Consider the following 26,363-nt stretch of genomic DNA (forward strand, 5'->3'; position numbering starts at 1 on the left):
TAATACAATACCCCAAACAAAAAGAAGCCTTAGTCTAACAAAGGAGGAATCAGGATGAAGGATTTCCTTCTATTTTTTAGATAGATAGATAGATAGATAGATAGATAGATAGATAGATAGATGATTGAGAACCCTCATTTCACTACAATAAGTATCATGATAAGGACACAATTAGCATGAAATAAAATATTTAGGGAGAAGACATCTTGGGGGGGGGGACAAGTAGGAGAGTGAGTGAGTACTATCCAGTAAAGTCAACTATAATTGGATGACATATTTAATTGAGGGGTTTTTTAGGGGTTAATATTCACTTTGCCATGTGATACATCGCTTAAGCAGCTGTCTCCCATGTGTTTTATTTTCTCTTAGGGACTTCACAGTAGGAATGCCAGTTTTCTTAAATTTCATCCTTGTGGGCAACAACAAATAATTTTTCTGTTTTCCTCCCCACAGTAAGAAATGTCTCACGAACTATGCAGGTTTCAAGGGCATTTCACCGTTTGGGACTTTATGTTAAAAAGCACATTTTTTGTGTATGCAGAAAACAGCACTTCCTGTTTGCCAATTTTCTTTTCTGCGTAGAAACGTTATCTTTTGTGCAGAAAATAAAATGATGTTTTCTGCACCTACACAAAAAATGAGCAAAGCTTTTGTAAAGAAAACCCAAACTGCAAATATTTTCCCCCCCCCCCCCAATGTCCTCATCATCAGGATTTCCCAACACCTGAGAAACATATGCTTCATTGGTCATTTGAATATTTTTTCCATCTCTATCGTACTGTGGACTGACATCAAAAGGCTAGTGCTTGCTCATTTGCATTTCCCAGGTAGCGTGGCTTCCAGCCCACATATTATCCCTTTTCACTATGCCTCTTAGGCTTCCTCACATAATCTTATTCTACACCGCATCCAGCTTGTGCTCTTTCTGTTATCACTTGCTTTTTTCCAGTAGGAGCATTCTCCTTTGGCAACGTGTGTCTGTTCTCATACAAGGCCAAAATGAATAAATGTCAGGCAATGCAAATCCCCATGTTGTTTTTATTTATGGGAAGAGGGGATGAGCACCCAGGGCTGCCAACCAACCAGAAGGCCAACCAGCGTGCTTGTAGCAAAGCAGCATTATCCCCGCAGCCAAAATTTATACACAGACACCAACACACACACACACACACCATTTAGTCAGTCAGGCCTGTGCCATAGTAGGTTAAGGATTAATTGGATCCCAGTTAGCTTCTGCTGAGCATAGAGGAGAGTCACATTTCTTTGGGACTGTGAAAACTGCTTTAAACTTGCTCTTGACAAACATTTTCCTTTTGTGGGTCATTGGTATGGAATGGCTACTCCTTATAAACTGCCAGGCCCAGTGAAGATATTTTGGAAATGGGGGGATGAGGAGGAGGGAAAAGGGAGAATATACTTTTGGTCTGCTAAGCATTTGGCATTGTATTTCTTGGCAAAAACACTCCCTAATTAGGAAGCCTTCTCTGAGCTGAAATTCTTGGACCTCCTCTTTTTGCTGACGTCTACATAAGTCAAGGAACTTAACACACACCAATTTAACTTGTATTGTCACTCCCACAAAAGAAGAGATATTACCAGTGTTTGATATGTGACAAGTATACATGTGGTGTTTATGTGCCTATCTGTCCAAAGTTACTTTGGGGGCTACAATTTATGCTGACTGTGGAATTGTAGTCCAAAAAGGACTACAAATTAAAATTATATAAGGGAATTTTAATTGTTGTATTGGTGGGAGGAATAATGGTTTTATTTTATATTGTTATATTGTTGTATTTTTACCCTTATTGTATGCAGCCTCAATCCTGATGGAGAGGCGGGATATTAATAAAATTTTATTATTTATTATATATGTGTCAAACATTTGGAAAGCTTACCATGAAAATGACATTCAGATTATTAAAACAATCAAAGAACAACAAAGAGATGGGTACATGGAATATTCTGTATGGGGTCCATGTCAACGGGAGACCAAGTCGGTTATTCCGGGAAGGCCTATCAGAAGAGAACCGTCTTGACGGCCTTATTAAAGCTGTCAAGGTTGGTAATGTTTCAGATCTCTTCTGACCGGCCATTCCATAGCGGCAGATGAGAAGGTCCTCTGGGTAACTGCAGCCAGCCTGGTCTTTATTAGCCACAGTAAGTTTTTCCCAGAGGACCTTAATGTGCAGGGTGGATTGCACAGAATAAGGCGATCCCACATGTATATGATCACCTTCTCAAATGTCTGAATGCATACAGAACAAAGAAAGTAATCTTTTGCTTCCTGTTGCACTGATTAAAATATTGCATCTAGCAATCCACTTCCACATCTTGCCCCAATTGAAAAGTATGTGCAATTAACTGCTAACTTTTAAGTTTCACAATAGGGATTTTTAAAATTTAGTCATCACATTCCTATCCTGTGCTTCCTTCAAAGAGGCCAGGACCACATATATGGAGATTATGACCATTTTATTTTATTGATTGATTTATTATGGCTATATGTTGTGACGGTAACATTCAGTCACCTAACTGTTTTCCTCAGGTGGCAGTCCAATGGGTTTTGTTATCCTGCAGCTGCCACCAATTTGTGTCAAGCACCTGTACTTTAAAAAATCTTTTCCGTATTAATTTGTGACACTACCACTTACGTGTGACAGTCACTTTATTTTTCTTGTGTACACCAACGTATATGTGAACCTAGTTCCCTATTTGTAAATGTCAGTAGCGTGGTTACATTTATGTGGTAACTGTCATTAGCATGGCATCAGGTGACAGCCAGTGTGGGAATGCCACTGAGTTTGGGCACCTGGTCTCTAAAAGGTTTGCCATCACTGCTCTAGGTCCTCCAACAGAACTCAGTGGTCAACATCTTCCAGAATTTGACCATAGAATCATAGTGGAGAATTTACAAATGCTTAGAGAAGTGTTTTTACTAGGAATCTCTAGGTCTTCCAGCACAACTCTATGGTCATAGAATTGTAGAGCTGGAAGACACCACAAGGGCCATCCAGTCCAATCCTCTGCCATGCAGGAACTCAAAATCAAAACATCCCTGACAGATGGCCATCTAGCCTCTGGTTAAAGACCTCCAAAGAAGGAGACTCCACCACACTCCAAGGGAGTGTATTCCACTGTCGAATTGCTCTCACTGTCAAGAAGTTTCTCCTAATGTTTAGTTGAAATCTCTTTTCCTGTAGCTTGCATCCATTGTTTCATGTCCTATTCTCTGGAGCATCAGAAAATAAGCTTGCTACATCCTCAATATGACATCTCTTCAAATAGTTAAACAGGGTTATCATATCACCTCTTAACCGTCTCATCTCCAGGCTAATCATACCCAGCTCCCTAAGTCACTCCTCATAAGGCATGGTTTCCAGACCTTTCACCATTTTAGTTGCCCTCCTTTGGACATGTTCCAACTTGTCAAAATCTCTTTTCAATGGTGGTGCCCAGAACAGGATACATTCCAGGTGAGGCCTGACCAAGACAGAATAGAGTGGCACTGTTACTTCCCTTGACCTAGAGACTATACTTCTGTTGATCTGGCCTAAAATTGCATCGGCCTTTTTAGCTGCCTCAACACACTGTTCAACTTGTGGTCTACTAGGACTCCTAGATCCTTTTCACACATAGTCTGAATAAGCCAGGTGTCTATGCATTTCATTGTTTTTGCCCTAAGTGCAGTATCTTACATTTCTCTTTATTGAAATTCATTTTGTTAGCTTTGGCCCAGCTTTCCAATCTATTAAGGTCATTTTGAAGTTTGACCCTGTCCTCTGGGGTATTAGCTATTCCTTCCAATTTGGTGTCATCCACAAATTTGATAAGCATACCCCCTATTGATAAATATGTTGAATAGCACTGGGCCCAGGATAGAACCCCTGTGACACTGGTCACGTCTCTCCATTGTTGAGCACCCTTTGTGTTCAGCCAGTAAATCAGTTACTAATCCATTTAACAGTTGCATTGTCTAAGCCACATTTTACTAGCTTGTTTGCAAGAATGTCATGGGGGACCTTGTCAAAGGCCTTACTGCAATCAAGATACGCTATGTCTACAGCATTCCCTTCATCTACCAAGCTGGTAATTTTATCAAAAAAGAGATCAAATTAATCTGACATGACTTGTTTCTCGGAAACTCATGCGAATTTGTTGTGTTTATGGCATTCCCTTCTAAATGTTCACAGACTCTGCTCTAGATTCTTTCCTGGTACTGTATTGATGTTAGACTAACTGGACAATAATTGTTGGGATCCTCCTTCTCCCCCCCCCCCCCCCCCCCCTCCCTCTCTTTCTTTCTTTCTTTCTTTCTTTCTTAAGATGAGGACAACTCCTCCAGTCTGCTGGGACTTTTCCTGTTCTCCAGGAGTTCTCAAAGATTATTGCCAATGGCTCCGAGATTACATTTGTCAGTTCTTTTAATACCCTTGGATGTAGTTCATCTGGTCACAGAAATTTACATTCATTTAGATTAACCAGATATTCCTGTACAGTGCATCCATGTCATACATGGGCGTGCTATACATGGCTTTCAGCTTACGCTGAAAGTGGCGTACCATAAAAGTCAATGGTGCACATGCCATACCGTGCCACGTGCACGAGCCCCATTGTTTTCAATGGGGCTTGAGGATTCATAGAATTTCCCTTACACGAGTGTGTGCATGTCCGGAACAGATCCCCCGCATATGGGAAGGGCATGCGGTACTTCCTCTTTACTTATTCTGTGCTGCATTTCCCGTATTGTGCCCTCCATTTTCCTAAAATTGAGTGCCCTTTTCCTTTTGTAAGAAGACTGAGGCAAAAGAGGTGTTGAGTAGTTTGGCCTTTTCTCTGTCCCCTGTTAGCATTTTGCCACCTTCCCTATATAGTGGCTCTACCATTTCTTTCTTCTTTTTGCTCCGAACATACCCAAAAAAAAGCCCTTTTTATTGTTCTTAATCTTTCCAACTAGCCTTAGCTCATTCTGCGCTTTAACTTTTCTGAGTTTACATGCTTTCTGTTTGTTTGAATTCCGCTTTGGTGATTTCCCCCCTTTTCCATTTCTTATACATGCTCTGTTTAAAACATAGCTACACTGAAAGTTCTTTAGTCATCCATCCTGGTTTCTTGTGACACCTCCCATTTTTCCTCCTCATTAGAACAGTTTGAAATTGTGCCTTCAGCATCTCCCTTTTGAGAAACTTCCATCCATCCTGAACTCCCTTCTCTTTTAGTATTCCTGACCACAGGTTCACTCCCAGTATTTCCTTAAGTTTATTAAAATCAACTCTCCTAAAGTCTACAGTGCATGTCTGATTATGCTTGGCTTCAACTTCGAGTAGAATTTCTCTGGAGGACCTAGCATTTCCTAGAGATAACATATTAATCAAATCCACAAATCAATTCTGCAAAAATTAAAACCACAAATGTGGAGGGCTGAATGTAGTATCTATGCTATTTTGACAGTCTAAGGACTGAATCCAGTTGTTAACCCCCAACTAGAGTACATACATAGAATTAATGGAACTTAGGTTGATGTTGAATCACTAGAATTCCATTGAGTTGGGGCTAACAGATTTAGGGCCCAAGGTATCAGCCCTCAGTGACAAAATATTGGTCCCAGCCCCATCTAGTTCATGTGGTCCTATCCAACTTTCTCACATCATAGAGAGAGAAGATGGAACAGAAGCAAGGATACCTGTGTTCATATTCCAGCTCTGCACTTTCACTTCAGTTAGAAACTCCTATGCAGGCAGATGGGCATTTGAATCTGCGGGGAGAGGGAACAATGGATTAAAGCCATACATCTTAACCTCCATAGTCTCCTTTTCTTGTAATCTTACTTTTAGCCTCCGGCCACTGGACATTGAATTCATGAGACGCCTGAGCAAAGTGGTCAACATTGTGCCTGTCATCGCCAAAGCAGACACATTAACACTGGAGGAGAGGGACTACTTCAAACAGAGGGTAAGGGGCAGGTGTGGTGGTGAGATGGTGCTCCTTTGACCTTCCTGAGGATCTTACTACAGCTTGCCACTCTCCCCTCCTGCATGATGGCTCTCTGAAAAGCCCAATCGCTGGCCAGGAGCCCAGCACATTCCTTGCGACGCAGCTCAGAGCAGTCCTCCGTGGTGAGAGGAAAGGCCTTCATCGATCTCCACACCCATTGCCTATGTTTCTCTTGGCTTGCTCTCTCTTCAGGGAGAGGGAATAAATTCAATTTCCCTATTTTAATTCTTTTTTTCCCCCTCGGATATTTCTACAAGTTTTGTTTTAAGAAAACAAAACAGCCGTCTGCTAAAATTGCTATGGAAAAAGGGAGCCTCTCTGTGTAACCCAGAAGCATTCTGAATTTTCTACCCCTGGCTTCTTGCCATATAACTTTTCAACCACTTTCTCTGGGCCTGGAGTTAGTAGCCAAAGTGGTGTAATCTTTGCCCTCACCCTGCTCTGGTTACCTACTTTTCTATCTTCCTTTACTTCCCTGTGATCCAGTAATGAGAGAGTTGTCTTTCCCTTTACATATTTCCTACCATGGGTGCCCTTAGAGCAGATAGCCCATGGGCAGAAGGGAAAGATCGCTGTGCAACCTCAGTGGGAGGCTGCAGTAAACAGCATGGATCCTTTGGATGATCAAAGGAAATCCTCAAATGTTGACACTCCCTAGTAATGTTCTGCACTTACTGTTTAATGTGTATCTTGTCAACCATGTCTATAACAGCCAGTCACTGTTTGTTTGCTTTGAAAAATGCAGCCTGCCTTCCTGTCTTTGAACTCAAAGCACTGTCCTTGGGTTTTCCCAGGCAAACACTCATCCAAACACTAACCAGTCTCAGACCAGCTTAGCAGTCTGACTTGTTATTCCTTAGACAGTGTCTTGGGACCCCTTGTGGGTGAGGAGGAATGAGGCCCCATGTGAACTTCATTGCAGTTCGTTGGCTCATTTGAGGTTCAGCACTCCAGCCCTTTCAAGTGAAATTTTATTTTCTTTCTCTCTCTCTTCCTGTTACTTTCTCTTTCTTTGGCAAGGTGGAGAAATTTATGTCTAATCACAGATCTGTTCTGTGTGTTTTCTTAGATCACAGCAGATCTCCTTGCCAATGGCATTGATGTGTATCCACAGAAGCAATTTGATGAAGATTCTGAAGACCGACTAATAAATGAAAAATTTAGAGTAAGTGGACAGTCCTTCCTTGCGTCTCATTTAGCGTGTGCTCAGATGTTTTACAGTTGAGCTTTTGACCTACCCCTAAAGGTTCATGCTGAATTACAAGTATTTTACTTATTTGTTATCTTTACTAATTGCTTGCAAAGTGAGCCACTCTCTAAGGGCCAGCCCTGCCACCCAACAGTTAGGCACTCTGCAGCAAATGCAGAGAGCTTCAGCAGGGGGTTGGGAGGAAAGATCTGTGTATGCCATGCAGACTGCTAGCCTTGATTTTGAGATAGCTGTTCTGATGATAGATTAAAGTGCCAGCCCAACCTACTCAGTCTTCTGTACATGAGATGGGGAAAGGGAGGCAATGTGCGCCATCTTGCCTAGACTGTTAAACTAGCCCAGTCACCACGCCATGTATATAATGAGGTATAAAATAGCATTAAAATAATAAAATAAAATTAGCAACAAGATCCATGCCCCATGTAAAGAAGATAAATCATATGCCAAAAGAAACATCTATACTTAACATCTTCAGTGGAGATTAGTACAAGAATGAGTTTAACACAATGTTGAATAGGTCTCCTGCTGAAAAGGCATTCAATTGAGCACCAGGCATGCCTCCCTCTGGAAAATGTGCCACAAAAAGACAACAGCCAAAAAAGCCCCCTCTCTCCTGCCCACTCTTTGGATCTCAGACTGAAAAGTACATATGGGGAGAGGTTTTCTTTTAGTTTGGGGATAGAAAAAGGTATGGTTGGTGGGCCACATGCATCTCCCAAAGCCATTTTGAGACCTCCCAGGACACCTAAAAATAATTTTCTTCTTTTTTTTTTCCTTTTGCAAAAATATTCCCCCATGCCCCCTAGGTAGTTTCATGGGCTGTTTAAATGAAGTGAGGCAAGAGCCACTGCAGGGAACTAAGGATAGATACAATATATCCATAATGTCTACTCACCATTAATAAATACTGTATCTGTACTCAAGCTCTAGAGAAGAATAGGAAATGAGACACAATTTTGCCTTTGGAAAACTGATTATTTTCATCCCTTATGAACAATTAACAAAGGAAAAATGGGTCTCTGGAAAAGCTTGTCAGGATCTCTTATTCACTGGGGTTTTATTTAACCCCACTGTTTGGGAGACTCTTGATAGAAGTACTGAAAAGGGATTCCAGAAGACTCAGAAATAATGAGATGTAGGGTGGAATAGGAATCAGTTTCATGCTTTTAACGTAGCTTTGATTTAAAGGATGTTGGATTTTATGACTCCTATTTCTGACACTTATCTCTTCCACTCTAGGAAATGATTCCATTTGCTGTGGTGGGCAGTGACCAGGAATACCAGATTAATGGCCGACGAATTTTGGGAAGGAAGACAAAGTGGGGAACAATAGAAGGTGAGCATTCTCACTCCTGTTTGTTGCTTCCTTGCCATTGTCATATCTTCAGATTTGCCAAAGTGATGTTTGGATGTACAGAGAGAGCAACAGTGAAGTGTATCACCAGTTCCCTAGAATATGGGCTTTGTTGTCTCATGCTGGACAGAAAAAAGAACCCTGAATTGTTTTCATGAAGTTACTCACATGTTTTTTAACTTGGAAGATGAAGAAGAATTCCCTTTTGGTCTATGCCATCCAAAAAGTATCCTTGATTGTTGTTGGGGGCACTGCAGACAGTGGGGATTGGGGCTTTTGATTCTGAGGACACCAGACTGCCATTGGTTTATTTCCTCCAGCAGTCTATGAGGATAGTAGAATCGAGCTTTCAGGTACAGGGAAAGCCATTGACAGTGATCTGCTACTTGGCCAATATGTTCCAATGCTGCAACATAAATTCTCCATCTCCCATCCTTTGTCTTTATAGAGATTTGGAGAGATGTAGAGTCCTAGCCCAGGACTGTAGAGATTTTGAGTCTTCAGATGGGATGGTCTGTAGTTCTCACCAGCTCCACTCATTATGACCAGTGGTCAGGGATTGTTGGGAGATACAGCCCAACAACAAGGTCCCCCATTGATGATGATGGTGATGATGATGATGATGATGATGATGATGATGATTTATTTTTAGCCTGCCTTTTCACAAGGAATCAAGGTGGGATACAACATCAAAATGTATAATATAGTAAGAATAAATATCAAATTACAACCTCATCTAATCCAGATTTGTTAGGAGCAAAGGGTCATCTTGTGTTTTTAATATGAGGCATGCCCTTGAAATATCTTCAAACACAACATACCACTTTATGGCCTATCCCTACACAGACTAAGAAAGGAGTGCTTAGTAGAAATTGCAGCAAGAGAGAAGAGAAAGCAAATGCAACTTTGGTATAGAGATATCCTAACATAGAATCATAGATCCAGAAGAGACCACAAGGGCCATCCAGCCCAATTCCCTGCCATACATTGGTGGGGTACAGACCGCCGCTTTGCGGCGGTCTGCCACCGCCGCTGGTAGGTCCGCGGGGGAGCCAGAGCCTTCAGACGGCGCGGCTCCCGCGCAGACCAAAAAAGAAGCTCCAAAATGGAGCTTCTTTTAGAGTCGCGTTTGTGACGTAGCGAGGTGCCAGGGGCGCACTTGCTACGTCATAAAGGCTGCGACACGTACGGACGCTCAGCGTCCGATACGTAAAGATGGCGGCACCCGTATGAACAGGGCGCCACCATCTTGTACGTATTCAATACGTACTAGGGTTAGGGGGGTGCGGAAGCACCGCCCCTTCCTAACCCTAGTACGTATTATATATGTACTATTTGGCGGTCTGTAACCCGCCATTAAGACATATATTAAGCACTCCCAACAAATGGCCATGCAGCCTCTGTTTAAAACCATCCAAAGGAGGTGGTGTATTCCAATGTTCAACAGTTCACAAATTAGAGACGTTCTTCCTAATGTTTAGGTGGAATCTCTTTTCCTGTAGTTTGAATCTATTGTGACATGTTCTAGTCTCTGGAGCAGCAGAAAACAAGCTTGCTCCACGTTCAATATTACACTCATTGAAAATGGAACAATATATCCAACAAGGTATTAAATCCCAGTGCATCACTAGCTCACAATTTAAACCATACTGTAATAGAAGCAGTTTGAAGCCATAAATTCAATAAAAAACACAACTCTGCAGAGGCGGTTGTCAGAGGGAAGGAGAGTAACTTGGGGTCAAACTGGTTCAATGATGCAGAAATATTTGTAGCTATTTCCCATTCTGAGATGCTACCACCCTTACTTCAAATCCCTCATTAAAAGACATATTTTGAAGAAGTCAAAACAATTCAGAATCACTAGGCTCTCATGTAACTCAAACTCACTGTAACTTACTGTGCATGCAATCAAAATAAGTGAATATTGCTTCTAGCCACACAGAGTGGCTCCAGAGCAACCATCCTGTTCCTATCTTGTTGACACATGTGATGGGACACATCAGTGGCTGGCATGGGTGAAGTCTTCCATCCCATCCACTGCCTCAGATGGAGCATGTCCTTGGAGGGCCAAGAGACAGATCAGATCATTTGTTCCAAAGACAGAGCTAATGCAGGACAATTACTCTTGCAGGTGAAGATTTGACCTTGGAAACATGTTCTCAACCCAAATGGAGCTACAACATTGCTAGAGTGGGATCAAATTAGAAGGCATGTCATGGGTGGATCAGGTCCTTCCCCAGCGTGCCTCTGACACTGTGTAGGGTGAAAATGTACTTAAGTCATGGATTGGCACCCACAATTTGCTTCTGTAACTTCCTCCCACCATGCTGACTCACCACTGTAGTTTATGCCTGTGAAAGGTATTCCAGGGAAGTCCAGTCGTCCCTCTCCAGTCATGGGTTTGATATTTGCAGTTTTGGTTATTCACGAATGTAAACCCAAATCCTCTCCCGCCCTGGGATGGCTTGGAAGAAGTGTCTCTGAAGCCTTTCCAGTATGGGAAGGTCCAGAGGAAGGGACTGTTCCCTTTCCCTGAGTCCTTGCTACCCTGGAAAGGCTTGAGGGATGTCAACAAATACCAGGTGTTATATGTTATATTTCAGAGAAAGAAAATGCAAAAACCACCTCTGAGTATTGCTTGCCTAAGAAAACTCTATGAAATTCATGGGGTTACCACAAGTGAACAGACAAGTTGAAGGCCCATACGTACACAAGAAGAGTCATGCATTTTATTTCTGGGTCAAAGGATGTGAGTGACCAAGTAGACTCCTAGGCCAAATGAACTCAAGTGAACTGGCATTTGCTTCCTATCACTCATAGAGGAACATACTGAAAGCAGGATATGTCTTCAGTGACATACTACATGGCAGAAAAAGTAAAAAATGGCTTCATCATGGCAGCTTTCCTTTGTGTAAAGATTGTAAATAGAAGTGCATTAGGTGGTATTCCCTATGTGGTGGGGAGAGATAAGTGGAGAAAACCCCACAATTTACTTTAAATTTCTGTCTACTGCTCTTTGCTTTTTGGAAGCATGCAAAAATATTCCTGTCTGTGGTGTGGGGAGAAGGGAGACACTGTCTGTGTTCCTTCCATTCTTTAAACTACTGGTGGCCTGAGTCGGCAGGGGTGTATGTGTAGAGAAGTTCAGATCATTGCATGGCATCCCACTGGACATGTGTGCAGAGATATTTGCCTTCCCTGGCAACACCAAACGACTTCATTCCCTCCCTACACACACCTTCTCGTTAACTGTTGTGAAGCTAAACTACAGCCACAAACCACATTTGGTTTGAGGCTCCTTTTCTGCTTCTGTAGGTTCTATGGCTTGGAATTCTGAACAGTGAAACAAAAGCCAATTCATTTTAAGCTTCTGCTTCCCCCCTGTGGCCAATCCTTGATAACTCATAAAAGCAGAGAAAGACCATCACAAGGCAGGTGCTCACCAAATAGTTTTCTCAAAGGAAGATGGCATTGGCCTGTTTGCAAGAAAATACACACATGCGTGCGCACCACTATAAAGAAAGAGCTTCAGGATAGGTATTCTTTGGATATACCACCACCTAAAGAGCTCTTTGTGTTCTAATAACAGCCTTCCTAACTCTCCCCCCAGATGTGTTTACTACAAGTCCCATCACTGCTAGAAATACTGGTTATGCTGGCCAGGGGTTGTGGGAGTTGTAATCCAGGACATCTGAAGGGCATCAAGTTGGGGACGTTTGTTCTTACTCAGGGGTGAGCAATTGTCTGGAGGTGATGACTGCATTATCTTCATATTCTCTAGCTCCCCCCAGGCCCCTAAAATAACAAATAGTGTCCCCAAGTCTCAGAATGGGGTCACTTTCCCATTTGGTTATTTTGAGGGCCCTCTTTTTTTCCAGGCATGTAGAAGGCAGCTCTTTAAGGAACTTAATAAAGTTTGATATGGGGGAGGGAGAAGACAGTCCTTGTGAATTGATGAGCCCATTGGAATTTTGCCTTGTGTTCGTTTTTTGATTTAATGCTAACCACCATTCCTGTATCTTGCTTTTACAGTTGAGAACACGACACATTGTGAGTTTGCTTACTTGCGGGATCTTCTAATCAGGTGGGTAGCACTTTTCCCACAGGAAGGAAATGGGGTGGGTAAATAAAGACAACATACATTTGAAGGGTACAGCACAAGCAACCCTCTCTCTCTCTCTGTGTGTGTGTGTGTGTGTGTGTGAGAGAGAGAGAGAGAGAGAGAGAGAGAGAGAGAGATGAAGTGGTATCCTGGTTGCTCTCCCCATAGCTAGTAATGGTGCTTTTAAGTCAAAGATTACACAAGCAGTGACCACTTAAATAATTATGGCCCCTTACAAACAGGCCAAAACAAAGCTGCTTCGGGTCACTTTGGAGGTATGCTGTTTCAATGATGCATGCGCCCTAAGAGGCCGGAAGCCATGCCAAAGCCATGCTCCAGTCCTAAGGACTAGAGCACAGATTTGGCACAGCTTCCGGACTCTTAGGACACATGCATCATTGAAACAGCATACCTCCAAAGTGACCCGAAGCAGCTTTATTTTGGCCTGTCTGTATGGGACCTAAGTCTCCTACCCTGTCCTAGAAAATTGATAGAAAGGGCTGCACCCATCAGCCTAGGCAAATTGTGGTTCTCCAGGTGTTGGACTACACCTCCCATCACCCCCTCTATATACTATACTAATTATCAACAAGGGCAATTAAGTCCAACCCCCTGCCATGCAGGAATACACAATTAAAGCACTTCCAACAGATGGCCATCTAGTCTCTGTTTAAAAGCTTCCAACAAAGAAGACTTTGTATTCCTCTGTCAAACAGCTCACACAATGGAACGGAATTTCTTTTCCTGTACAGTGGTACCTCGGGATACGAATTACCCAGCTTACGAATTTTTCGGGATACGAATAAATCCCATAGGGATTTATTGTTTCAGGTTACGAACGTTTTTTCGGGTTACGAAAAAACGCCGGCGCTGTTTTAAATGGAGCCGCGGCAGAGCCGCGGCTTTTTTTCCCATTAGCGCCTATGGCAATTCGGGTTACGAAGGTTTTTCGGGTTATGAAATTAGCCGCGGAACGAATTAATTTTGTAACCCGAGGGAGCACTGTAGTTTTAATCCATTGCTCCAGATCCTAGTCTCTTCAGCAGCAGAAAACCTCTTCAAATATTTAAACACAGCTGTCATGTCACCTCTTAACCTTCTCTTCCCCAGGCTAAACATATTCAGTTCCTTAAGCTACTCCTCATAGGACGTTCCAGACCATCAGCTAAGGCTGATGGGAGTTGCACTCCAGTAACATGTAGAGGGCATGAGTTTCCCACCCCTGGTTTTAGCAGCAGGATCTGGAGCAGATGTCTTTCATAGCAAATGGGGAGTCAAGGATCTAATATGGGAGTTTGTGTGGGCAAAGCACATTCTTTACTGTGGTTTCAGAGTCCTTTTATATTATATTATCCAGCTGTTTGTTTCCAATATTAGACGCAAACTCTTTTATAATAATCTCTCATCCTTCCTGTAGGACACACATGCAAAACATCAAGGACATTACCAGCAGCATCCATTTTGAAGCTTACAGAGTCAAACGCTTGAATGAAAGCAAGAACATGCTCTCCAATGGTGTGGCTGACAAGGAGGAGTTGGTGGCAAATGAAATGTAACACTCCCTCATCAAGCTTTGATCCACATTTCTCTCTTCCTGCCTTCCCCATCTTTCTCTCTTCTTAAAAACAAAACAAAAACCATATAGCCCCTCTGTTGTCTCTTCTCTCTGCTACTGAAACCTACCATGATGACCAAATAACAGTACTTTCCATAGGAAATGTAGCGCTTTGCCCTTTTCCCAGTCTCTGTGGGGGTAAAGTGACCATTCTGTCCATTTAGGCTATTGTAAGAGACCAATAGGGAGGTAAAGATGTTGAGGACAGGCTCAGAAGAAGCTTTCCTTAATTTGATGTCTAATGTTAGCTGTGGAAATGTTAGCTTAGATCTTCCATTGTGATGGACCAGCCATCCTTTTTTGGAACTCAGTGGAGAAAACTGATTGATCATGGCCTCTCTGCTTTAGGCTCTTGAGGCTGAAACAGTGAACTTGGTTAGAAGGTAGAGAGCAACTTTTCCCCCTTGTGGCATATTAGGAACTGAACTATACTTTCATGGGACATTTGCCCTAGTATGGAAACCTAGTGGGGTTGCCTGAAAAGTCCATCATCCTTTCCTGTGTTCTGCCATGGTTTCAGGCTAGTTCAGCATGGGGCACAGCTGCACTCAAGGGAATGCCATGCATTCCTCACCCCGTCCATGCAGCTGGTCATCCTCTATCTGCTGGATTCTCCACTGTAGTAAGGCAGAACCATAGCAGGGCAATCCTGGAAGGACAAAGTTAATTGGGGTAATGTTGTCCTGTTTATTTGTACAGGCCTGACAAGGCCCCAAAGAGTGATAGACAGAATGTGCCAGCACATCTTTCCATATTCTGTGGAAGGAGACAGTTAAAAGAGGAGCCTGTTTCTGCCTTCTTTATTTCAGTGGTTCAGACTATGGGCTTTCCCCCTCTGAGCCTCTTGATTTAAGTAGTGCCAAAGGTTTACACTGTGGTAAACCAGGGGTGTGGAAAGGGATTTTTTTGTTGTTTATTTTTCAGTTTGTGTATTTCTCTCTCTCTTTTTATATCAAACACCATCCATTTCAGATGAAGATTTTTATGCCTAGATATGGCTCTTAACATGAGGGTAGAGTGACAGAGGGATGAATTATGAGTGTATGGCCCTATTCCACTGAGTACTGTGTACCTCCTACTTCCGCATGTCTAATTTCTGTACTCTTTCTTTCAGAAAGCCAGCAATAATAGGGAGCCACCTTCCTCACTAGAAGAGGAGGAGGCCTACTGTGGGATAAGCATAGCAACTTTTAATGAGACCAAGATCCTATTGGCAAATGCAGACTTTCTTGGAGGGTATCCTCCTTCGTTTTCCTTTCCTGCAGGCCTGAAATCCCAAATCCTGTTGCCTTCTTAGAAGTTTGTATGTTTGATGTATGTACACTTGAGTCAGACTTTTGTTCAGATGTCCTACCAGATGCTTGTTCAGAACAGCTTCTGCAAAGTCAGTGGAGAAAACTTTACAATTGTTTTGCTAATCACTGCATTCATCTACTTGGATTATCTCTGTTTGCAATTTTGTGTGTAACCCTTCTAACTGTGGTTAAATAACTGTGCATGCAGAGACATGCCGGTACATGTTGTTCAGCTCCATATGAAAAGCCATACTCTGTATGAAAAGCTGAGTCTAGGATTTTGCATGCATTTTGCAACAGAACTTTTGGTCAGAGTTACAGATGTAAGAAGAGCACCAGTTTACACAGTACACTTCTGCTTGTGATCTCAATCCCTGTGGATGAGTTGGGAGTAAATGAAAGTTGTTTGCCTGTGCTAGCTGACCCTAATCTTTAGAAGTGCTGTGCCACTTCTGTGGATTATTCTGAGGGTTCTTTTAATATAGATTTCATGCAGATTCTCCAACCAGTCTTAATGCATTGGTAAGATAACTATATTGCAAATGGAAGGTGGTTTTGTCTTTTCCTTCTGAAAAGACAGAAGTTGCAAAGCTGCCACTTTCCCCCACAACATTGGAGGGATTTGTTGAACATTATCCTTCTTCATTATTCTTCTTGTTTTTAAAATGGAGACAATAGAGTTTTGTTTTCTTTGCTGTTAAAGTCAAGTACTCCAGAGAACATTCACATGCTCTCCCATGCCATAAAATGGTAGATTAGCAGACCCTTTTTGTAAAATGAAAGCTCTGACCATGCTGCCCTCTTGTGGAACCCTCAAAAACAAAATATAAGGAAAAGAGTAATTCTGGATCCTGGCTTTCACTGAAGACAGATGTTAAAATACCATCTTGTTTATATAGGTGCCAATGTGCCCCCCTGTAAGTAGGCAAATGGGGATGTTTTGCACCTTCACACATCACAGGAGGATGCCAGGCAGTAGCCATTACCTGTTGCAGGTGATCGTAATAGGCGGTGAGAAAAGTTGCTTATTTAAAGCATGCAACTCCCAGAATCCTATATCACTGGCCATGAGATTCTATGGTCCAAAAACGTAACTTTTCCAAACTCTGGTATCCATAACACAAGCATGCAAATTGATTTGTACCTTAGATTTCAGGTGACCCCATCTGCTGCATTCATAACTCCCTGTGACAAAGGTGCTTTTCTTGTCTTAATCCAAGTTGTCAGGCATTTTTTATTTTGTCTCATTTCATCCCTGATTAATAGTTCTCCAAATATTCTTTGTTCAGAGGTTCTCATACATTGTTTGTTGCAAGTAAATCTGAACTGCCCTTTTTAACTTGTATTTTTTCGCTCCAAAAATAAATAAAATAAAATGAAATAAAATGGAGGAAACTTTACTGAGCTGTGTTAAGCTGAGGAAAATTATTTTTTTTACTTGCTGACTTGCTATATTTTAGCAAAATAAAAATTGTGTATTAACTAAAATATATATATTTCAAGTGTTTAAAACTATGAAATGGGTAACTGAAACAGAGAGTCTTTTTCTCCCCTTGGATGCATTTCACCAACAACAAAAATGCATCATGTTGTGTTTGCTAATATCTCATCTAGTGAAAGCAAGGGAAAATGACTTTCTCTTTTTATATTGTACTTTGCAGGGTGAGGGAAGAGGTGTTATTGAATAAACCAAAAAAAAGTCATCCAAAACTACAGAAATGGCCTTTTTGAGGATTGTATGCATTATGGCAAATTTAGTCCTGTTTTGTATAAATAATAGTGTTTAATATGTATTTCCCAAAAATAAATGTTTCAAATGGAAAATGTGAAAACAAGTCTGTGTGCATGCTTTTTAAGGATCAGAAAATATACCTATAAGCTTAAAGCCATACAATATGCATTGGCAATTAATCTGTTTAGGAACTTTTGCCCAAATGAAGCTACTCCAGCTTTCATGTCCAAAGCAAGTTTCAAAACATTGCCTTGAATACACTATCACAATTACAGATGGTAACTGATTTGTATTCACAATCCCTATGTATTCACAATAATGGTACTAGTGCCATGATTGTAAAAGTTCTAAAAACCTGCTTTACTGGGCATCAGCCACTGTGAGCAAGAAATCTGTTCTCCTTTTGATCAGGACACAGCATAGAACTGGTCAGTAATTTCTGGCGTGAGGACACTTTGTGACAGAGACCCTTGCTTCTGATTGTCACAGCAGAGGAAGGAGGGAGGTGGAAATGTCAATATGCTTCACAGATCCCCATTGCTCACAGTGTCTGTTACCCTGTAAAGTAGGATCGGGGGATGTTAAGCTGGAGACACTGCATAGTTAAGTAGCTGATCTGCAACCTTAGCCATTACTCCAAAAAAGGATGTGCTTTTAAAGGAGGAAAGTTAAGCACCAATGCCTTCAGAGTCCTTTACTCACACCCAACTGAGAGCTTTACATATGCACCTTAGGACAAAGATTAGAAGGTTTTCTTTTACATATTCATAATTTCAAATTATGAATGTTTTTTATCACTCAACTTTTATTTATCAACTATGAAGCAACTCTATATAGAGTCTGTTGAACACCACATGGACCTAATTTCAGTTTCACAAAGCCATGTGCAGAAAGAAAAGCCAAATGTGAATGTGAGAAGTGGAAGGTTACACCCAGTGCCATACTTTCTTCTCAGTACCTTACCATGCCCAAATTTCAGGCTCAGCAGAATGTCTGGGATCATCTAAAAACTGGTCAATAATCCAAGCTCCAGCATTTCGTGGGTTCTGCTGTGGGTGGCCACAGCCAAATCATATGTCTGCCAAATGCAGCACCATGAGTCCAGTACAATTATAACTTAAATATTTCTAGGTAAATGTTATCCACTAGTTTTGAGCCAAGGGAAGAAAGCAGAAAAATAGAAATGCATGAGAAGAATTTTGAAGAAATGTCAGTGCATCACTCATTGCCATTTTGTATGGATTTTCAGGCAGATATGAGCTGAAATGTCTTAAGTGGGTCACCATGAATTGTTGCTGACTACACTTCTGGGTGAATGAAAACAACCAAGGACCCTGGATAAAAAGAGGGGGCAGGAATGTAGGAGCACCTTTAAAAATTAACTGGTTTCTATTTTTGCATGAGTTTTTGTGGATATAAAACTACTTCTTCAGATTGAGTTCAGAGGGGCACCTTTATGAATTCTAACAATGTATTGTGGCATAAGACTTCCTGGACTTGAGCCCAGTGTGTCAGATTCATGCTTTGACAAAACGATAGCTCAAGAGAATTTATAATATTAAGGCCTGAATCCTGCTGGTAGTCTCAACTGGAGAAGACATACTTATGGTAATCAGATTCTGAATTAGTGAATAGTACATCACAGCCAAAAAGACAAACAGATGGGCCCTTGAAAAGATCAAACCAGAACTCTCCTTAGAAGCCAAGATGATCAAATTGAGACTGTCATACTTTGACCACATAATGAGAAGACATGGATCACTAGTGAAAACAATAATGCTTGGAAAGGTAGAGGGTAGAAGAAAGGGGAAGACCGCATGCTAGATTGGGGGGGGGGGCAAAGGCATGGGTTTGCAGGGCCTGGGCAGAGCAGTGGAGGATAAAGAGTCTTGGAGGTCTCATCCACAGGGTCACCCTGAGTCAGAGTTGGCTCTATAGCAGCTAACACCACCACCACCACATATGTAGATCCCATTGATTCCATGGGTCTGTTTTGTTGGGCTGACCAGTAGGATTTAAGCCTAAATTAGTTAGGTACACTTGACCTGTTCTTTTTGCTTCAACTGACCTATCCTGGCTACTGCTTCAGTATCTGCACTTATTGACTGAAGGTATCAAAAAACTGCCAAAAGACCCAGTGAGTTCAAAAGGGCTCAAGTTACTTTAAAACACAGATGGTTGACTATTAAGGTTGTGACCTTAATAGTACAGCCATCTTGGAAACAGTTTGTGGGCTGAGCCACGAATGAAGGAAGATGTGATATATGTGTCAGATCTGTAGATTTTATTAGGAATGGGTAGTTTGGTTTGGTTTTGATAACCATGTTCCAAAATTTGCAAATTTCTTCATAAATGTGATTAAAAGAACTTGGGACTTTAAAAGATTTGAATGTAGAAGGAAGCTCAATTGATAAATTTGCCCATCCAGGCAGAGAGCTTGGAGCGCTTAGCGCCTAAAAAATCTGGCTTCACATTCTGGTGTATTAATTGATATCTCTGGAATTGAAATAGGGTTGCTCCCTCTGTTTTCCTGCAGGCTTCTTCTATTTAATGGCTATGTAGCAGCCAGATACAACATTAAACACTCCCTACTGGGAATAGTTATACATATTGAATTTTTTTTTTTTGCCAGTTGTGATGGTTGAGGTTTGGCCAGGGGCATTGGGAGAGGGGGGGGGCTGTTTTTGCTAACTTTTCACAGGTTGGGATTTTTTCATAAAATTGATTGTGAATATCAATATTTTAAAATGCTAATATGGAGCAAGTGACTGACACATCTAACACTCCCTAGTGCACTATTCTAGTGCAAGACAGCCAGTTGAGTTAGATGATGAAAACTAGAATGATTTCACTGAACCTCAAGCTCTTTTTTTTTACATTGACTATCATAATGGTTAGATTATTTTGTTATATATTACAATAGAGTAAGAAGCAAACTGGCCTATATTTGATGGTGGAAACACAGTTCCTGTAATAAATGAAAGAAACAGAGATGCACATGCAAAGCAGGGCCTCGTGGAATTTTTCAGCTCCCAGTTCTCTCCCTACCTAAAGAAACAAAGAACAAGATGGATAAGATGTCCTTCGGACTGACTGGCTGCTGGTTGTTGCTGTCAACAAAGTAAAGACTTAGGAGATCTCCGCTGGGTGGGAGCTGTGGCAGAAAAGGGTCTCTGTTCAGGATGAGTGGCCCCATCACAACTATGGCTGCTCGTATTTAAAAGAAAACTGCTATAAATAATATGAATAAAAGAGAACATAAATAATTAAAACAGCTCAGAGTAAGTGGCTCCCTAAAGCTAGGATGGGAATCACAATAGTCTTCCAGATGGTGCTGGACTGTAACTCCCAACAACCCAGTCAACAAAGCAAGCAATGAAAAATAGATACAGCTGAACAACAACATCTGGAGGGCTCTATGATTCCCTCCCCTACTCTAAAGTCCTACTCAATATCCCCTGCAGCTATTGCTAATAGGGCTGTGACAATAACCATGCTCTGAGGATGCTGGCAACTCTGGTCTGGTGCATCAGGTTAGGGGAAGTTTTGCTACCCAATAAGCATGACATGTTTATAACTTTAAGATAGAGCCAAAACACGCTGCAGGAATAATACAGTTTGAGACCACTTTAACTGCCCTGGCTCAATGCTTGGTAGTTCTGGGAACTGTAGTTATGTGAGCCATTTAGTCTTCTTTGTCAGAGATCTCTGGTACCACAACAAACTACAGTTCCCAGAGTTTCCTAGCATTGAGCCAGGGCAGTTAAAGTGGTTTCAAACTGGATTATTTTTGCAGTGTGTTTTGGCCAAAGTCTGTTTGGGATTCCTCAGTGAGAAGTCCAATAATGGCAAATGTAGGTTAAGTATAGAAAGAATGTTTGAAAATATTCAAAAACATTTTTTTAAAAAAATAACATGTTTTTCAGATGTCAAAAAATCCTGAGAATAATTTGTTAATTGTTAATAGGCTTCAAACACTGTGGTTGTTGAAGACTTGCTCATAGTGGAAAGAAAATTGCCAACTTTACTTGTTGCTTCTTTTGAGAAGAAAATTAGTAAAGAAACCCGCAGTCTTGGTTTTATCTTTGATTCTTCTCTGTCGTGTATCCCTCTTGTAGATTCTTTTTATACAACATTGCCAAAATCCGACCATATCTCTCCACTTCTACTGCCAAGATCCTGGTCCATGCCCTAGTAGTCTCACTACTTTATTACTGTAATGTTCTCCTGGCTGGGCTTCCTCTTTCTCACCTCCGTCCATTAATTTCTGTCCAGCATTCAGCTGCACACATTATAACATCTGCCCACTGCTCTGACCACATCTCTCCTGTGTTGGCATCCCTTCACTGGCTTCCCCCTCCCTTTCCATATTCAGTATAAGCTCCTGCTGTCGACGTTTAAAGCCCTCCATGGGCTGGCCCCTCCTTACTTATCAGACTTTCTTTCTCCTCACCTTCCCACTAGGGCCCTCCATTCTGGTAGTCAAGGTCTACTGTCCCAGACCAGGATTTCCTCTGCCCCATCTCGGATTCGCCCCTTTTCACTTGCTGCCCCTCACTCCTGGAACCTTCTTCCCCCGCAAGCAAGGGCCATCACTTCTCTAACCAGCTTCAAAATGGAGTTGAAGACCATCCTGTTCAGAGAAGCCTTCCCAGGCATTGCATAATTGTCGCTTACTATCTGATGTTCTTTTGTTGCCTGTTTTATTGAATCATTTCTTGTATTGCTATGTATTTTATATGCATTATCCTATTATTTCTTATTGTACGCCATAGGCAGATTTACTCTTTTATATTTAATGTTTTTATGTACAGCGCTGTGCAAATCTACAGCGCTATATAAATAATAATAATAATAATATCACCAATGGCATGCTCTACATATACTGCCTTCCCCAGGCCAAACATCCCTGTTCAGTGCATTGTTTGTGTGTAGAGCAACATGTGCAGAAATGGTACTTCGGTTCACTTGTTTGAATAACAGTGCCCAGAATTGCACCAGCCAGCATGCTAACTGGCCATTCTAGGGAATTCTGGCAGCTGAAGTCCCCAAAAGTAACTTTCCCAAGCTCTGTACTGACCCCACCCTCTGGTAACTAACATGGTTGTCTGGAAAGTAAACCCTGTGCCCGAGCAGTTGTTCATGTGTAGGAACATCTAATGAACAGAATGTGTGGAAAAACCTTTGCAGACATCCATGCAAAATGTGCAGGCAGTGGAAAAGTTACTTGTTAGATTATGACTATCAGAATCCCTAGGCTGGCTGAAAATTCTGGACATTGCTAGTCCAAAAGAGTTCCTGCTTCAGACCATGACTGTCTTACAAATGGGTACTGCATGAACTGTTTTTTCTTTGGATTTGGAAACACCGCCAAATTATGGCATTGGGCAGAGGAATTTATGGTTGGAGTCCTGTTGGTTAGTCCTATAGAATCAATTGTTAAATTGCCCCATTGATCCAGTGGCTCTCCTTTAGCTGGGATTAACAATAGGCTCATGTCACCACAATATTTAGCCCAGGTTTCCTTTCATCTTCTGTGGCAAATCTATGTCCAGAGTATTTCCAGTAGAACAGTGAAGAGCAGAGTAAGGGGTGAATAGGAATTCATGCACTGTAGATTCTGAATTAAATATTAACTTGCTGTATTTGGTTTATAATAATAAACACTGCTATTAATAATGCATATCCTCATTATTAATGTGGCAGCCAACCACTTTAGCTTAGATTGCACAAACATTCCCCATTCAATCCCATTCTCTCCCCTTGTGCTTCCCCTTAGCTCCCCTATTTATCTTTCCTATTTGATCAAGCTCTTTCATTTCTTAACAATTAATTGAGATGTTTTAAGAAAAGTTGTGTTCAACATTTCTAGATTCTCATAAAGAAACAAGCCAAAAAAAATGATAATAACTTTTCCTTATTAACCATCTCTATCATGATTCTTCCAAAAGCTTTATAAGTGCTCAAAATCATATCAGTACAGGGCCATTCCTAGCAGAAACAGAGAGATATTTCCACCTCTACCACCATCCAGGTCTGGAAAAGAAGCAGAAATTAATATGAACTTACACTGCTTAGAGTTATTAGCTGTGGGTGGAGCTCAGGGTTGAAGTCCAGGCTCCAGAACTCAGTTCATGTGTCAAATAGCCACTACCAGGAAGTAGTAAGTGGCAAACACAGTTAGGGCCCTTTTGCACTGCATAGTTATAGCAGGTTGATTCCACTTTATCTGGCATGGCTGCCTCCTGTAGAATCCTGGGGTTTGTAGTTTGATCAAAAGTACCAAAGGAGCTGCCTGGACTGGAATTCAAAAGACCTCTCCCTCAGTTACCAGTCCAAGGTTTCCACAAGATATTGCCATGGCATTTAAAGTGGAATCATAGCATCATAGCTATTTAGTGTGAAAGGGACTCAGTCACAACCTGGTCCAGCTCAATGCTGGGCTTACTACTAAGGTTGACATCACTGCCCCCATTGATCTCCTCCCATACCACACCATACAGAATCCTTAGTAATGTTTTTTTTTTTTGTCCTAGTATTACTCCTAAATTAGAATTCCCCTGATTCACTGAATCTAATGGCAATAGTTGTAACATAACTAACAAAATTAAAATTACATTTTTTTTCCAAATTATAATATCATACACACAGCCTAAATGTATTTACATGGACAAAAGTTCATGTGGTTAAGGTGAAAATTTGGTAAGATGTGGTGTGTGTTTTAAAAAGAAAAGTTTAAAAGAATTTTAAATTAAAAAAAGAATTTTAATTTTAAAAAAACCCGAGGCCTCTCTTTTCTCTCCCTCTAAGCCTCACCCCACTCTTACCATCTCCAGTGTTTTAAAGGGATGCAGGCAAATGTCACAGGCCATTTCTGCCAAAAGGAAAACCTTTGGGGATCAGTGGTGTCATGCTCCCCATGGATGTCTCCTGGTGCAGTCCACACCTCCCGCACCCCTCTAATGATGCCACTGCCTCAGTTGTTTTGCTTTCAAGTTAAACATTAAAAAGAAAGAAAACATGAAGGGGAAAGTATTGGCATTAGTCCCAGTATACCCTCTGGGACCTTTAGAACCTGGATGTTTCACTTGCTGTGCCAGGTGTGGACACTAGTCTTGTTGTTGTCAGTAATCCAGAAATTAAGGGTGCATCTATACTATAGAAATAAGGCAGTTTGATACCATGGCTCCATATTGCAGAATCTTGGGATTTGTAGTTTTGTGAGCTATCAGCATTCTTTAACAGAGAAGGCTAAAGACTTTGTCAAACAACAAATTCCAGGGTTCCATAGGATGGAGCTACAGTACTTAAAGTGGTGTCAAACTGCATTAATTGTATAGTGCAGATACACCCTAAGACAGAAGTAAGTCATCCAACCTGCAATGTACAGATGCCACACAGGACTGCAGGTGAAGAATGCTCTTGCAAAGTCACCCCCCCCCCAGAAGATCAAACCATTCCTGCCTCCTCAAATCCTTTGTGTTGTGCTCAGTAATGAAAGCACAGTCATTCAAGTCCATAACCTTACTTAACATATATAAAGAAAATTAAATCTCCCCAAACATAAGAAAGCTATTTCCAGCTTCTGCTTTCACATATTGGAAATAACCTGGTCTCCTCTGATTCATTATGGTGCTCAAATCATCATGGTAAAATAATTTTCGTAGAGGAATCATAAAAAAAAACTCACTCTGTATCCTCCAGGCAAGTATATTTGGGCAAAGCAATAAGAGCAACTTTAAGAAGCTTGGAGGTTACACCGGGAAACTGCAGTTATTCCCAATAAGCAATCTTAAATAGAGTGTGGCTGACAGCAGCCTCAGGCAGGTTCAAAAGTTCCAAGATTTGCAACTAAAAGATTAACCAAAATAGATGTCTTATTACACACAAGGTTGTATCTGAATCATTTAAAGGGCCTTCAGATGCTTTAACATCTCTCCTCCTAAGAGCATTCGGCATTTCTGCCACTTTCTCTTGGCTTTAGTGGATAAGGAACAAGAGAGTGCTTGATCTGGGGGAACTTGAAGATGACTCAGATAATTATAAGACCTAAAGTATCTGAAGCAGTACATGTGAGAGGGGAAATAAAATGATGTGCTACTGTAACCTCTATGAGTAGTTGGCTTGGCCCACTGGGTGTGGAAATCCTAAGGAAGGAGCTGTACTTATCAGTTCAATTGCGGAGGGATGAGAAGCAAACAGATAGACAGAGCTGAAGGGGAAGAGGAGTTGTGTGTGCCATGGATAAGAGTGGGGCCTCTGTCACTTTGAATTAGGTAATATGGATGTAATGTAAGGATTTAGAAGGGAATGGTAGAGAAAATTCCCTGCAGTGGATTTTTATTGCATACTTTTATCTATTCCATATTTTACTTTTGGCTTTGAGGTTGCATCCAATTGAGGTTAAGCAGCAAATAAGTGCTCTGTGGGGTTCAAGGAACTTTGGGAGACTGTCTATGTGATGGATTCAATGTAAAATATGCATTATTATTGCTGAGGTTTTAAAAAGATGATATCAATCTGCAAATATAACGGTATTTGCAATATTTATTCACAAGGAGTCTATGAAGGTGGTATATACTGCACCACACTGAGAGGCAATGATTTGTAGTGGTTATAGCAGGGGTCGGCAACCCCCGGCCGGTGGGCCGGATGCGGCCTGCGGAGGCGGCAGGACCAGCCCCAACCCGGTCCTGCCGCCACCGCCTCCTCCTCCTCCTCCACCTGCTCCTGGGCTTGACCGTGCTGCCCTCCTCCTCCTCCACCGCGCGGAGGAGGAAGAGGAGGGCCGCACGGCCTGGGGCAGAGGAGGCAAAGAGGGAAGCCCCGCGCCACCCTCCCTGCCTCCTCGCGCGGGCCCACGCTGCCCTCCCTGCCTCCCTGTGCGGGCCCACGCTGCCCTCCCTGCCTCCCCGTGCGGGCCTGCACCACCCACCTCCTTCTCCTCTGCCTCCTCCGCCCCCAGGCCACGCGGCGCATGGAGGAGGGGGGAGGAGGAAGAGGAGGAGGGGGAGGAGGAGGAAGAGGAGGGGGAGCAGAAGGAGGAGGAGGAAGAGGAGGAGGA

At 41.9% G+C, this 26,363-nt stretch overlaps 1 protein-coding gene and 1 long non-coding RNA gene across 6 annotated transcripts in view; one reads left to right on the forward strand and one right to left on the reverse strand.

The window, feature by feature from the left end:
- SEPTIN9 (septin 9) overlaps positions 1-17,399 on the forward strand; it is a 337,055-nt gene extending 319,656 nt beyond the window's left edge. For all 5 annotated transcript variants that reach the window (XM_042448795.1, XM_042448797.1, XM_042448796.1 and 2 more), the window contains 5 exons: positions 5,832-5,949; positions 7,061-7,156; positions 8,441-8,537; positions 12,588-12,639; positions 14,075-17,399. In XM_042448795.1, coding sequence (XP_042304729.1) covers positions 5,832-5,949; positions 7,061-7,156; positions 8,441-8,537; positions 12,588-12,639; positions 14,075-14,213 — 502 coding nt within the window. In that variant the 3' untranslated portion in view covers positions 14,214-17,399. The remainder of the gene's footprint in view (positions 1-5,831; positions 5,950-7,060; positions 7,157-8,440; positions 8,538-12,587; positions 12,640-14,074) is intronic.
- LOC121921156 overlaps positions 1-24,260 on the reverse strand; it is a 29,536-nt gene extending 5,276 nt beyond the window's left edge. Inside the window, exons 1-2 of the long non-coding RNA XR_006101858.1 lie at positions 24,127-24,260; positions 5,681-5,752 (exon numbers count right to left, since the gene is read on the reverse strand). This is a non-coding gene — a long non-coding RNA (uncharacterized LOC121921156). The remainder of the gene's footprint in view (positions 1-5,680; positions 5,753-24,126) is intronic.
- Positions 24,261-26,363: the final 2,103 nt, after the last annotated feature.

The sequence above is a fragment of the Sceloporus undulatus genome, chromosome 2 (genome assembly GCF_019175285.1).
Source record: "Sceloporus undulatus isolate JIND9_A2432 ecotype Alabama chromosome 2, SceUnd_v1.1, whole genome shotgun sequence".
NCBI lineage: Eukaryota > Metazoa > Chordata > Lepidosauria > Squamata > Phrynosomatidae > Sceloporus > Sceloporus undulatus.